The 13,388-nt window shown below is 44.7% G+C and overlaps 1 protein-coding gene and 1 pseudogene across 1 annotated transcript; both read right to left on the bottom strand.

Moving 5' to 3' along the window:
- Positions 1–13,388, bottom strand: part of LOC135539671 (ERC protein 2-like) — a 364,220-nt pseudogene that overhangs the window by 32,858 nt on the left and 317,974 nt on the right.
- On the bottom strand, positions 1,934–8,056 carry LOC135539670 (uncharacterized). The gene is made up of 9 exons (XM_064965705.1): positions 6,634–8,056; positions 6,256–6,300; positions 5,694–5,981; positions 5,425–5,529; positions 3,895–3,913; positions 3,755–3,786; positions 3,533–3,637; positions 3,207–3,247; positions 1,934–3,066 (listed from the first exon to the last, which is right to left on the bottom strand). Exons 1-9 carry the CDS (start codon positions 6,689–6,691, stop codon positions 2,974–2,976), a joined length of 786 nt encoding a protein of 261 aa, XP_064821777.1. The 5' UTR covers positions 6,692–8,056; the 3' UTR covers positions 1,934–2,973.

Genomic DNA, 13,388 nt, shown 5'->3' with positions numbered 1-13,388 from the left:
TCGGCTGCCCGGAGCCCTGTTCTGTGAGCTCGCAATGAGTCATCGAGCCACGGAGCGGGAGGGGAGGACCGAGCCGGCCTGGAGGATAGGGGACATGGAGAGTCAAAGGATGCAGAAAGGGGAAGAGAGGAGGGTTGAGGAGGCAGAATCAGAGAGATAGGTTGGAGAAGGTTTGAGCAGAGGGAAGAGATGATAGGATGGGAAGAGGAGAGAGTAGCGGGGGAGAGAGAGCGAAGGTTGGGACGGCGCGATACCATCCGAGTAGGGGCAGTGTGGGAAGTGTTGGATGAGAGCGAGAGTGAAAAGGATACAAGGTAGTGGTCGGAGACTTGGAGGTGAGTTGCAATGAGGTTAGTGGAAGAACAGCATCTAGTAAAGATGAGGTCGAGCGTATTGCCTGCCTTGTGAGTAGGGGGGAAGGTGAGAGGGTGAGGTCAAAAGAGGAGAGGAGTGGAAAGAAGGAGGCAGAGAGGAATGAGTCAAAGGTAGACGTGGGGAGGTTAAAGTCGCCCAGGACTGTGAGAGGTGAGCCGTCCTCAGGAAATGAGCTTATCAAGGCATCAAGCTCATTGATGAACTCTCCGAGGGAACCTGGAGGGCGATAAATGATAAGGATGTTAAGCTTGAAAGGGCTGGTAACTGTGACAGCATGGAATTCAAAGGAGGCGATAGACAGATGGGTAAGGGGAGAAAGAGAGAATGACCACTTGGGAGAGATGAGGATCCCGGTGCCACCACCCCGCTGACCAGAAGCTCTCGGGGTGTGCGAGAACACGTGGGCGGACGAAGAGAGAGCAGTAGGAGTAGCAGTGTTATCTGTGGTGATCCATGTTTCCGTCAGTGCCAAGAAGTCGAGGACTGGAGGGAGGCATAGGCTGAGATGAACTCTGCCTTGTTGGCCGCAGATCGGCAGTTCCAGAGGCTACCGGAGACCTGGAACTCCACGTGGGTCGTGCGCGCTGGGACCACCAGATTAGGGTGGCCGCGGCCACGCGGTGTGGAGCGTTTGTATGGTCTGTGCAGAGAGGAGAGAACAGGGATAGATAGACACATAGTTGACAGGCTACAGAAGAGGCTACGCTAATGCAAAGGAGATTGGAATGACAAGTGGACTACACGTCTCGAATGTTCAGAAAGTTAAGCTTACGTAGCAAGAATCTTATTGACTAAAATGATTGAAATGATACAGTACTGCTGGAGTAGGCTAGCTGGTAGTGGCTGCGTTGTTGACTTTGTAGGCTAGCTGGCAGTGGCTGCGTTGTTGACACTACACTAATCAAGTCGTTCCGTCGAGTGTAATAGTTTCTACAGTGCTGCTATTCGGGGGCTAGCTGGCTAGCTAGCAGTGTTGATTACGTTACGTTACGTTAAAAGAACGACAATAGCTGGCTAGCTAACCTAGAAAATCGCCTCTAGACTACACAATTGTCTTAGATACAAAGACGGCTATGTAGCTAGCTAGCTACGATCAAACAAATCAAACCGTTGTACTGTAATGAAGTGAAATGAAAATGTGATACTACCTGTGGAGCGAAGCAGAATGTTGACCGGGTTGTTGAAGTTCTATTCGGTAGACGTTGGCTAGCTGTTGACTAGCTAGCTAGCAGTATCTCCTACGTTAAGGACGACAAATAGCTGGCTAGCTAACCTCGGTAAATTAAGATAATCACTCTAAGTCTACACACTCTAAACTACACAATTATCTTGGATACGAAGACAGCAAAGACAACTATGTAGCTAGCTAACACTACACTAATCGAGTCGTTCAGTTGAGTGTAATAGTTTCTACAGTGCTGGTATTCGTTAGCTAGCTGCTGGGCAGATAGCAGTGTAGACTACGTTAGGACGACGAAATACGATAATTACGCAATTATCTTTGATACAAAGACGGCTATGTAGCTAGCTAAGAAGAAATTGCTATATGATGGTCATAATCCTTCTTGACAGTGTCATAAGGCGTATTTATTTAGGCCAGGTGACACAGGTCGGTCATAATGCTTAAAGACAATGTCATAAAGTTTATTTCCTGTAAGTTATTTAAAATATAATGAAAATAAACATGACAGTAAAGAATTCAGCAAAATAATAATGCTACCTAATTGTCAGAATCTGTTCTGATTAATCCTGTGGTTTTTGGCGAAGTTGCTTGAAGGACATAAAGCTGGAATCCCATTCCATTTAGAGGCTAGAAAATACAGTTTTATTTTTAAGACAACTTTTTTATAGTCTAATTTGAGATTAGTAGCTTGATAATGCCACCCCCAAAAAAGCAGCAGCCTCCAAATAAGTAATTTCACCATCTTCTGATCCACCCAAGAAAGATGAAAAGGTGTCTGCAAAAGCTAAATCAATTTGTAGGCCTACAGTATGTGTGTCTTAAAGAGGCAATCTGCAGTTAATACATACATTTTTGGGCCAATAAATTCATTATATCTACCCATTGATTCATCAAGAATATAACTTATAAATGCCTCATGACTACAGCAGCTTAGTTAAAGTGTCATTCCCAATCAAGACCCAAAAAATATCAGCTTGTTTAACTCCAATGTTGGTACAAAGTAAATGTAGACAAACACTATATAGCCTCATAATGCAATAGATTAACTGATGATATTGTGATTTTAAATTGTCTGTATTTACCGATTTTGACTCCGAACACATTATTTATTTAAGAAATTGTATCCAACCGTTATGGAAGGAGGAATCACACAGAATATACATAAATACAGCATTTACTAGGAGGAAAAAATAAAATTATGCTCCAAACTCCAAAATAAAAATGCTAACACAGTAACAGATATTATGGACAGGCATGTAACATAAGCCAGGTGTCCATATGTAAAATATATATTACCTGCTAAGAGACTCGTATTTACAGTAAATTGAAGAGTGATAATAAAGGACATCACGTGAGAAAGAGGGTATTTGTGTGAGATGTGTGAGACATAGCTAGAGAAAGCCAGAGGTGTAGTGTCAGTGTGTCTGCAGAAGACTGTACAACCCATCCGGCTGGGCTGAGGTTGCTGGTCTGTCGGGGATTGAGCTGTATACATGGTACATATCAGACTAGAGAAAGGAAACAGTTTAACTTCAGTCCTTTGAATGCACAGTACTGTAAATGTAATGTATTCTAAATGGATGAAACATCAGTCTGAAACTGAGAGTCGATCACAATCATCAAACACATTGGGTGATTCTGAACTTACATTGTCGTTTTCAGGTGACTCTCCATTTTCTTCAACAGGGCCTGTACAACACAGAGGGAGCCTGAGTTAGAGTTTGTGTGTTTGTGTGTGTGTCCGTGTTACTTTGCTGTGTTTAATGTCACTTCGCACTTCTCCTCCTGACTCAAACCACCCTGTAGATGTACAGCTCTGTTCTCGCGCTTTCAAGATGCTCTGACTAACACCTTATTTTATGTTTTAAGTTAGTGCGGGTGACATTGAGTGAAAAGTATAACTGTGCTGAAGGTCCGACATGTATGTCCCAGGTGGGGAAGACAGGGACAGAAGACATTCTGTTACAAACTAACCTGAGGGAAAGAACGTGGACGGTACAGAGGTGATGAGAGAATAGATCCCAGCATCCCTTGAATCCAACATGCCTGCACTGCTCATAGCTCCCATCACCAAATCACCTACAACAGAAAATAAATGAAAATGTAATTGGAATATGTGTTTGTACATGTATGTGTGTAGTTGATTTAGTTAGTAGTGGCTGTGTATGTTTGAAGTGTATTTTGTTTGGAACATACATTGTCTGTGATCATCCTGTCTGGCTGTAGGTCTGTACAAAATAAATGTATAAGAAGGTTGTGGTAAGAACATATCATCATGGACAATACAGAACTAATTGTTGATACAATCTACATCATATTCACAAGGGAATTCTTACCTCAGAGAATTGGTTTTCCCTGAAAAACAGATTAGGCTAGATTAATTATATTCAATATATCGACATCACGGTACACGTTCCCTAAGGGCACCCCCCCAAGCTCAACTCAAAAGATGGCGCACAGAATGCAAAAATATTCTTAGAAATATTTAACCTCCACACATTAACAAGTCCAATAGCTCAAATGAAAGATAAACACCTTGTTCATCTACCCAGCGAGTCAGATTTTTAAAATGTTTTACGGTGAAAACATAGCACATATGTATATCAAACCACCACTAGGACACATACAATATGTAGCCATATTGTCAAGCAAAAGACACAATCACAAACGCAGGATTAAAAGAAAGATAATTCACTAACCTTTTGAAAATCTTCATCAGATGACAGTAATAGGACAATAATATGCAATTTATATCAATAAATCTCCGTTTACATTGACGCCATGTTCAAAAAATGCTAAAAAAAAAATGTCCGGAGAAATTATAAATAGCTCCGCCAGATAACGCCAGATAACAGCAATACACATCATAAACTTTGACTAAATATACATGTTCTACATATAGTTAGAAAGATACACTGCTTCTTAATGCAACCGCTGTGTTACATTTATTTTTAACAAGAATGGGCAATATTCTGAGGCGGCGCTTAAGCAATATTTCTCTGCTATGTTGGAGTCAACAGAAATACAAAATACAACGTAAATATTCCCTTACCTTTGATGGTCTTCGATCAGAATGTAGTGGAAGGAGTTTACCCAATACATCGTTTGGTTTCAGGTTGTGTCTTTGTATTAGCATATGCTAACAGCTTCAGCTGAAATGCACCCAAAATGACTTCTGGTCCCGCACAGTTGCGCATCAAAACTTCAAAATTACATATTATATGTCGACTAAACTTGTCAAACTAAGTGCATAATCAAGCTTTAGGATGTTATTAACGTACAAAACAATTGGCGATTCGACCGAAAGAACACAACTCTTCTCAGACGACCTGGAACAATGAGTGCCCTGTCTACAATTGCGCCAGGACGCGCAGCTAAATTCTCGTGACACTTCAGTATTTTGCCCGCCAACGGGCCAAAGCTCGGGGATTTTCTCCATTACTCGCCCCATTGAAAGAACACAGCACGCTGACCACACAGAAACTGTTCCCAGATCCGTAGCTGGTTGGGAAGGGTGTGGGCGATTACGTCAAAGTTGGGGTAACTTTCCTGATGAGAGAGAGTTTGGGAGAATGGCTGCCCTGTGAGTTCTGCTTTACATACAGACATAATTCGAACGGTTTTAGAAGCTTTAGAGTGTTTTCTATTCAATTATTATTATTATATGCATATATTATCAATTTTGGACAGATTTTTTTATGTTTACTATGGGCATGCAATTCCTCGCTGCCCCATATATTGTAGCCTACCCTATACAACATCACGAAAAGGAGTTGAAAGATTAACCCATGTCAAAGGCAATTACATTAATATGAAAAAGGAAAATGTTTGCAAGTTATTTGTTACGCAGAATCAGAAGTACTCACTGGTCCTCCAGCAGAGATAGACAGCTGTCAATCCCATCAGTAACATGGCCACTCCAGAAGCCACACCCACTGCTCCGTGCCAAAATTGCACATCTGTTTCGGTTTCTGAAATACAACAATATCGATCTCATTTTCAGGGATCTGCATAATAAATATGGTTTAACTATGTATTATGGTGTTTCATTCTATAGATTTACTATATTATACTATTATATTATTGTGTATTATACTGTATTATAAGTGTATAATTTTATGAACCACCTACTTACCCCGAACAGTGACTGAGACAGGGTTACTTAAAGGAGATGTGTGAGACCTCACTACATCATAGTAACACTTCACTTTGACCACATCTGGAAACGTTTGATCTGCCCTCTTGAGCAGCTCTGTTCCTGTGAGTGTCTGAGTACAGGATTTGTCTGGAAGATTCTTCCTCCCTTTTATGTAGAAGTAACAGTTAAACACACTGAGAGATGGAGGAGTCTCACAACTCAGCTGAACTGAGTCTCTCTCTTTGATGACTGCAGGCCTCACTGTCAGACTGGGAGGAGGAAGGTCTGTGAGGTCAGAGAGATGATGTCACTTTTCATTTAATTATAAATTAATTTTCAATGTTTAAGTACTCATAGATATTGCACCTCTTGATATACATTTGAAAAAGAAAAACAATTAAGTCACTTTTTTTGTCTATTAGATGATAACAGTGTATCTACAATTATGTAGTTCAGGTTAGCATGATAACTTTGAGTGATTGATTGTAAAATTATGTAGTAAAAATAGTTTGACCAACAAAAAAAATGTAAGTAAATAATTCTAGTTTTAAACACTCACGATGACCTTGGTGATGACCTTGGGCTTCGATGTATTGGAAGGTGTCTGGAAATAACAAAATAGGTCTTGATCAGGAAAATGTGCCATTCTAAATAATAAATTAACATGTGAGACAGGAACACTTTGCACAAGTTGGTAAAGTATCATATACTACAATGGATCCATGGGCATGTTATCAAGCTCTACTCATTCTGATCTGAACAAAATATAATGATAGAGAAAAATACATCAATATGATAATCAATGGAATAAGACACAATTATTACAGACATGAGATTCTGAAATATATAAAGAGTTCCTGAAGTAAAATATTAAAAGAGGAGAGAGAATCCTGAAGAACTAACAGATGATGGAACTTGGAATGGAGGAATAACTCACCGAAAAGGAGGATGACCAGAAACAGATGACCTGCCATATCAGGGATGAACAACGACATTTACCAGACATCTACAGACTGTTAGTGTGACTTCACAGAAGATGGTGACTGTGTCAGAGAGGATTGTTTGAATAGAGAAGTAGATGTGGAGCTTGTTCACAGGAAAACCACAGATATCAGAAACCAGTCTCATACGGAAAGTGTGGCAAATGTTGCAGAGGAAAGATCAGAATAATTGATCAGTCATTATTTTTGTTTTCTGTAGCAATTTGCAACGGAAAATGTGAATGAGCATTTCTTCCCCGTTTCAGTCCATTTTTCTTCTGTTTGGTGCCTAATGAACACAACCCAGGAGTTGAAGGCCAACAGACATCACCAATAGTAATCAAAGGAGTAAAATACCTGATTCAGAGTATGAGAAGCCTAATACAGGCAGACAGATTCACTTTCTTTGTCGTGTACAAGTTGCATTTGATTTATTGCATGATGTTGAAAATGCAAACCTTTGGATGAAACAAAACACTGACCAATGGCAGATTTTTTTTTTTACTTATCAATGGCGTTTGTATTTAAGTTATTCTTGATTAAATGTTTTAATCAGTTTGGCTTATTGAATATGTCAGTTTGGTACTGTACTATTTGTATAAGTGAATATTTTCCACTGTACAGTAAAGATTTGCTTGAATGAACGTACGCTTTTTCCCATGATGGGGCGGCAGGGTAGCCTAGTGGTTAGAGCATTGGGCTAGTAACCAGAAGGTTGCAAGTTCAAATCCCCGTTAAAAATCTGTCGTTCTGCCCCTGAATGGGCAGTTAACCCACTGTTCCTAGGCCCTCATTGAAAATAAGAATTTGTTCTTAACTGACTTGCCTAGTTAAATAAAGTTAAAATAAAATGATGCTCCAGTCCTCATACATGAATTGCCTCTGCATCGTGATGCTGTGTTTGAGAGTGGTGCGTGTCTCCTCACCTATTGTGTCCCCCTAGTAGACAGCCTGTGCAGTGCTATGAGAGTTAGTTCATTTTTTGGATGTTGTGGGTGAAAATATGTGGGAAGTGTGTGTGTGTGTGTGTGTGTGTGTGTGTGTGTGTGTGTGTGTGTGTGTGTGTGTGTGCATGCATACGTGTGTATGTGTACTGTAGGTGTGTGTGTGAGCACATGTGTATGTGTAAGAGATAAAGAAATAGAGAGAGAGTATCAAAACACTCAGTTGCAGGAAACCCCCTGAGAGAAAGAGAGAGAATGTTCTGTTCAGCATGGATACTGTGTTTTAAAACCTACTGTAGGAGCCTGTCTCCACTGCCCCAGACGTTTGCTATTGTATGTGCTGTATCAGAATATTACTATTGAGTGTTGGCCAGCTTGTTTATATTCATTCAATAAAGGTGACTTTCTTTCAGACGTGTATGAGGGCTGTTCTCTATGTAAATAGTACTGTATGTCTGGTTATAAACTATACATGAAGAACTGAGAACACATGCATACTTTCACTATGTATCATAGCTATAATACCTCTCCTACAGTATTATAGCCACCTCTCGTCACCTAAGAAAACTAACCTGCTGGTTGGTTGACCATGCTGTACAAATGTGCATTCATGGTACTGTATATAAAACAATTACATGATCAGCCTGTGGAATGTAAGTCATTATGTGCTGTGTGACTGAGTTGTTACTGCTAATGGACAGTCTCCATTTTACTAATGTACTTCATCTGTATAAATGCACTGTAAATGGACAACAGAAGACACACAAAGACATTTGAAGGATGTTTTTTCTCCCAGAATGAGTAAAATGATTGTTTGACTTCTTGTCACTGCTAGATGCTGTTTGGTCTCTCCAAGCTCAAGGTTCGTGAGATAACTGTCAGAAGGTGAGTATATCTGGTGCATGAAGTCAGGCGCAGGAGAGAAAAATGGGTGAGCAACGTACTTTACTCAAAAAAACAAAGGCACAAGGTAAATAAATGCACTTGGCCAATAACCAACGGTAAACATTAGCACCCGTCGAAAAGTCAGCCATCATGAATGGAACTGAACATAGAAATATTCACGTACAACAAACATGGGGGAAACAGAGGGTTAAATACATTAACATGTAATTGGTATAATGAAAACTAGGTGTGTAGAAAATAAAGACAAAACCAATGGAAAATGAAAGATGGATCAGCAATGGCTAGAAGACCGGTAACATCGACGCCGAACGCCACCCGAACAAGGAGAGGGACCGACCTAGGCGGAAGTCGTGAAATCCCCCCCCCTCCCACCCACCACCCCGTTTTGTGAAAACAAAACGGGTGAAAAAAATGGCCCACCTCGCCTGGCGAGGATTCAGTCTCCTCGCCGCCCGGATGTACTCCAGATTGCGGTGGTCAGTCCAGATGAAAAAAGGGTGTTTAGCCCCCTCAAGCAAATGTCTCCACACCTTCAAAGCCTTGACGACAGCCAACAATTCCCGGTCCCCCAAGTCACAGTTTCGCTCCTGATGGCTGAGCTTCTTTGAGAAGAAGGCACAGGGGCAGAGCTTTGGTGGTGTACCCGAGCACTGAGAGGGCACGGCTCTTATCCAAGCCTAGGACACGTCCACCTCCACTATGAATGCCAAAGAGGTATCCGGATGAGCCAGCACGAGAGCCGAGGTAAACAAAGCCCTCAACTGACCAAAAGCCCTGTCCGCCTCAGCTGACAACTGCAAAGCACAGGTCCCCCCTTCAGCAGAGAGGTAATGGGAGCCGCTACCTGACCAAAGCCCCGGATAAACAAACCCTAGAAACCGCTGCACTTCCTTTACCGTGGTGGGAGTCGGCCAATTACGCACGGCTGAAATGCGGTCACTCTCCATCTCCACCCCTGAGGTGGAAATGCGGTACCCTAGGAAGGAGACGGACTGTTGGAAAAACAGGCATTTCTCAGCCTTGATGTACAGGTCATGCTCCAACAGTCGACCAAGCACTCTGCGCACCAGGGACACATGCTCGGCGCGTGTAGCAGAGTATATCAGAAAGTCGTTGATATACACCACTACACCCTGCCCGTGCAGGTCCCAGAAAATCTTGTCTACAAAGGGCTGGAAGACTAATGGAGCATTCATCAACCCGTACGGCATGACGAGGTACTCATAGTGCCCTGAGGTGATAATAAATGCTGTTTCCACTCATCCCCCTCCCGGATACGCACCAGGTTGTAAGCGCTCCTGAGATCCAATTTTGTGAAGAAGCGCGCCCCGTGCATTAACTTAATCGCACTGGTTATGAGAGGTAGGGGGTAACTGTACCTCACCGTGAACTGGTTGATGCCTCGATAGTCAATACACGGGCGCAGATCTCCATCCTTCTTCTTCACAAAAAAGGAACTTGAGGAGGCAGGTGAAGTGGAGGGCCAAATGTACCCTGCTCCATGGATTCAGAGACATATGTTCCCATAGTCGCCGTCTCCTCTTGTGACAGGGGATACACATGACTCCTGGGAAGTGCAGCGTCTACCAGGAGATTTATCACACAATCCCCCCGTCGATGGGGTGGTAATTTAGTCGCCTTCTTCTTACAGAAGGTGAGTGCCAAATCGGCATATTCAGAGGTGACGCTCACAGTGGAGACCTGGTCTGGACTTTCCACCGTTGTCGCACTGATGGAAACCCCTAAACACCTCCCCGAGCACTCTCGTAACCACCCCATGAGAGCCCTCTGTTTCCACGGAATAGTGGGGTCATGACAGGCCAACCAGGGTATACCAAGCACTATGGGAAATGCAGCAGAATCAATAAGGGGAAAATGATTTGTGATCCTCCCGCATCACCATCCCCAGTGGAGCGGTGGCCTACCTAATTAGCCCCGACCCAAATGGTTGACTGTCTAGGGCGTGAACTGGGAAGGGCATATCTACTGGAACAATAGGGATCCCTAAACTATGGGCAAATGATCTGTCAATAAAGTTCCCAGCTGTGCCTGAATTTACGAGTGCATTTTGCTGGGAATGCAGGGAAAACTCAGGAAAATGAATATACACAAACATGTGTGCAACAGAGGGCTCTGGGTGAGCCTGGTGCCGACTCACCTGGGGTGACACAAGAGTGCCCTGCCTGCTGCCTCGACTCCCAGAGGAACCTCTCCAGCACCGACCGGCAGAGGGTCCTCTCCAGCACCGACCGGCAGTGTGCCCTCTGCGGGTGAGAGTGGTGTCCCTGCAAGCCAATTCCCGACATCCTCGCTCAAACTACAACGGTAGTGATCAATCAGGGCCCTGTAGTTCCATCACGCTCTGGCAGCCAGGGTCCGAAAGTCCAGAGAGGACTCCTGTGCGCTCCTCGTCAAAACGTGTATTTGTATCCTCAATATGTTTTGTTTTATATATATATATATATATATATATATATATATATATATATATATATATATATATATATATTATATATATATTTACATTTACATTTACATTTAAGTCATTTAGCAGACGCTCTTATCCAGAGCGACTTACAAATTGGTGAATTCACCTTCTGACATCCAGTGGAACAGCCACTTTACAATAGTGCATCTAAATCATTAAGGGGGGTGAGAAGGATTACTTATCTTATCCTAGGTATTCCTTGAAGAGGTGGGGTTTCAGGTGTCTCCGGAAGGTGGTGATTGACTCCGCTGTCCTGGCGTCGTGAGGGAGTTTGTTCCACCATTGGGGGCCAGAGCAGCGAACAGTTTTGACTGGGCTGAGCGGGAACTGTACTTCCTCAATGGTAGGGAGGCGAGCAGGCCAGAGGTGGATGAACGCAGTGCCCTTGCTTGGGTGTAGGGCCTGATCAGAGCCTGGAGGTACTGCGGTGCCGTTCCCCTCACAGCTCCGTAGGCAAGCACCATGGTCTTGTAGCGGATGCGAGCTTCAACTGGAAGCCAGTGGAGAGAGCGGAGGAGCGGGGTGACGTGAGAGAACTTGGGAAGGTTGAACACCAGACGGGCTGCGGCGTTCTGGATGAGTTGTAGGGGTTTAATGGCACAGGCAGGGAGCCCAGCCAACAGCGAGTTGCAGTAATCCAGACGGGAGATGACAAGTGCCTGGATTAGGACCTGCGCCGCTTCCTGTGTGAGGCAGGGTCGTACTCTGCGGATGTTGTAGAGCATGAACCTACAGGAACGGGCCACCGCCATGATGTTGGTTGAGAACGACAGGGTGTTGTCCAGGATCACGCCAAGGTTCTTAGCGCTCTGGGAGGACGACACAACGGAGTTGTCAACCGTGATGGCGAGGTCATGGAACGGGCAGTCCTTCCCCGGGAGGAAGAGCAGCTCCGTCTTGCCGAGGTTCAGCTTGAGGTGGTGATCCGTCATCCACACTGATATGTCTGCCAGACATGCAGAGATGCGATTCGCCACCTGGTCATCAGAAGGGGAAAGGAGAAGATTAATTGTGTGTCGTCTGCATAGCAATGATAGGAGAGACCATGTGAGGTTATGACAGAGCCAAGTGACTTGGTGTATAGCGAGAATAGGAGAGGGCCTAGAACAGAGCCCTGGGGGACACCAGTGGTGAGAGCGCGTGGCGAGGAGACAGATTCTCGCCACGCCACCTGGTAGGAGCGACCTGTCAGGTAGGACGCAATCCAAGCGTGGGCCGCGCCGGAGATGCCCAACTCGGAGAGGGTGGAGAGGAGGATCTGATGGTTCACAGTATCGAAGGCAGCCGATAGGTCTAGAAGGATGAGAGCAGAGGAGAGAGAGTTAGCTTTAGCAGTGCGGAGCGCCTCCGTGATACAGAGAAGAGCAGTCTCAGTTGAATGACTAGTCTTGAAACCTGACTGATTTGGATCAGAAGGTAATTCTGAGAGAGATAGTGGGAGAGCTGGCCAAGGACGGCACGTTCAAGAGTTTTGGAGAGAAAAGAAAGAAGGGATACTGGTCTGTAGTTGTTGACATCGGAGGGATCGAGTGTAGGTTTTTTCAGAAGGGGTGCAACTCTCGCTCTCTTGAAGACGGAAGGGACGTAGCCAGCGGTCAGGGATGAGTTGATGAGCGAGGTGAGGTAAGGGAGAAGGTCCCCGGAGATGGTCTGGAGAAGAGAGGAGGGGATAGGGTCAAGCGGGCAGGTTGTTGGGCGGCCGGCCGTCACAAGAAGCGAGATTTCATCTGGAGAGAGAGGGGAGAAAGAGGTCAGAGCACAGGGTAGGGCAGTGTGAGCAGAACCAGCGGTGTCGTTTGACTTAGCAAACGAGGATCGGATGTCGTCGGCCTTCTTTTCAAAATGGTTGACGAAGTCATCTGCAGAGAGGGGGGGGGGAGGATTCAGGAGGGAGGAGAAGGTGGCAAAGAGCTTCCTAGGGTTAGAGGCAGATGCTTGGAATTTAGAGTGGTAGAAAGTGGCTTTAGCAGCAGAGACAGAGGAGGAAAATGCAGAGAGGAGGGAGTGAAAGGATGCCAGGTCCGCAGGGAGGCGGTTTTCCTCCATTTCCGCTCGGCTGCCCGGAGCTCTGTTCTGTGAGCTCGCAATGAGTCATCGAGCCACGGAGCGGGAGGGGAGGACCGAGCCGGCCTGGAGGATAGGGGACATAGAGAGTCAAAGGATGCAGAAAGGGAAGAGAGGAGGGTTGAGGAGGCAGACTCAGGAGAAAGGTTGGAGAAGGTATGAGCAGAGGGAAGAGATGATAGGATGGAAGAGGAGAGAGTAGCGGGGAGAGAGAGCGAAGGTTGGGACGGCGCGATACCATCCGAGTAGGGGCAGTGTGGGAAGTGTTGGATGAGAGCGAGAGGGAAAAGGATACAAGGTAGTGGTCGGA

This window comes from Oncorhynchus masou, chromosome 5 (genome assembly GCF_036934945.1).
Source record: "Oncorhynchus masou masou isolate Uvic2021 chromosome 5, UVic_Omas_1.1, whole genome shotgun sequence".
NCBI lineage: Eukaryota > Metazoa > Chordata > Actinopteri > Salmoniformes > Salmonidae > Oncorhynchus > Oncorhynchus masou.
Note: the sequence above shows the minus strand (reverse complement) of the source record. Positions and strands in the feature narration are given on the sequence as shown.

Bases quoted from the DNA above. Each gene is read 5' to 3' on its own strand.
- LOC135539670 (XM_064965705.1), bottom strand. From the start codon at position 6,691: ATGTCGTTGTTCATCCCTGATATGGCAGGTCATCTGTTTCTGGTCATC. The intron at 6,301-6,633 runs GTGAGTTATTCC...TGTTATTTCCAG, and splicing joins TCTGGTCATCCTCCTTTTCG to ACACCTTCCAATACATCGAA. The intron at 5,982-6,255 runs GTGAGTGTTTAA...CTGACCTCACAG, and splicing joins AGGTCATCACCAAGGTCATC to ACCTTCCTCCTCCCAGTCTG.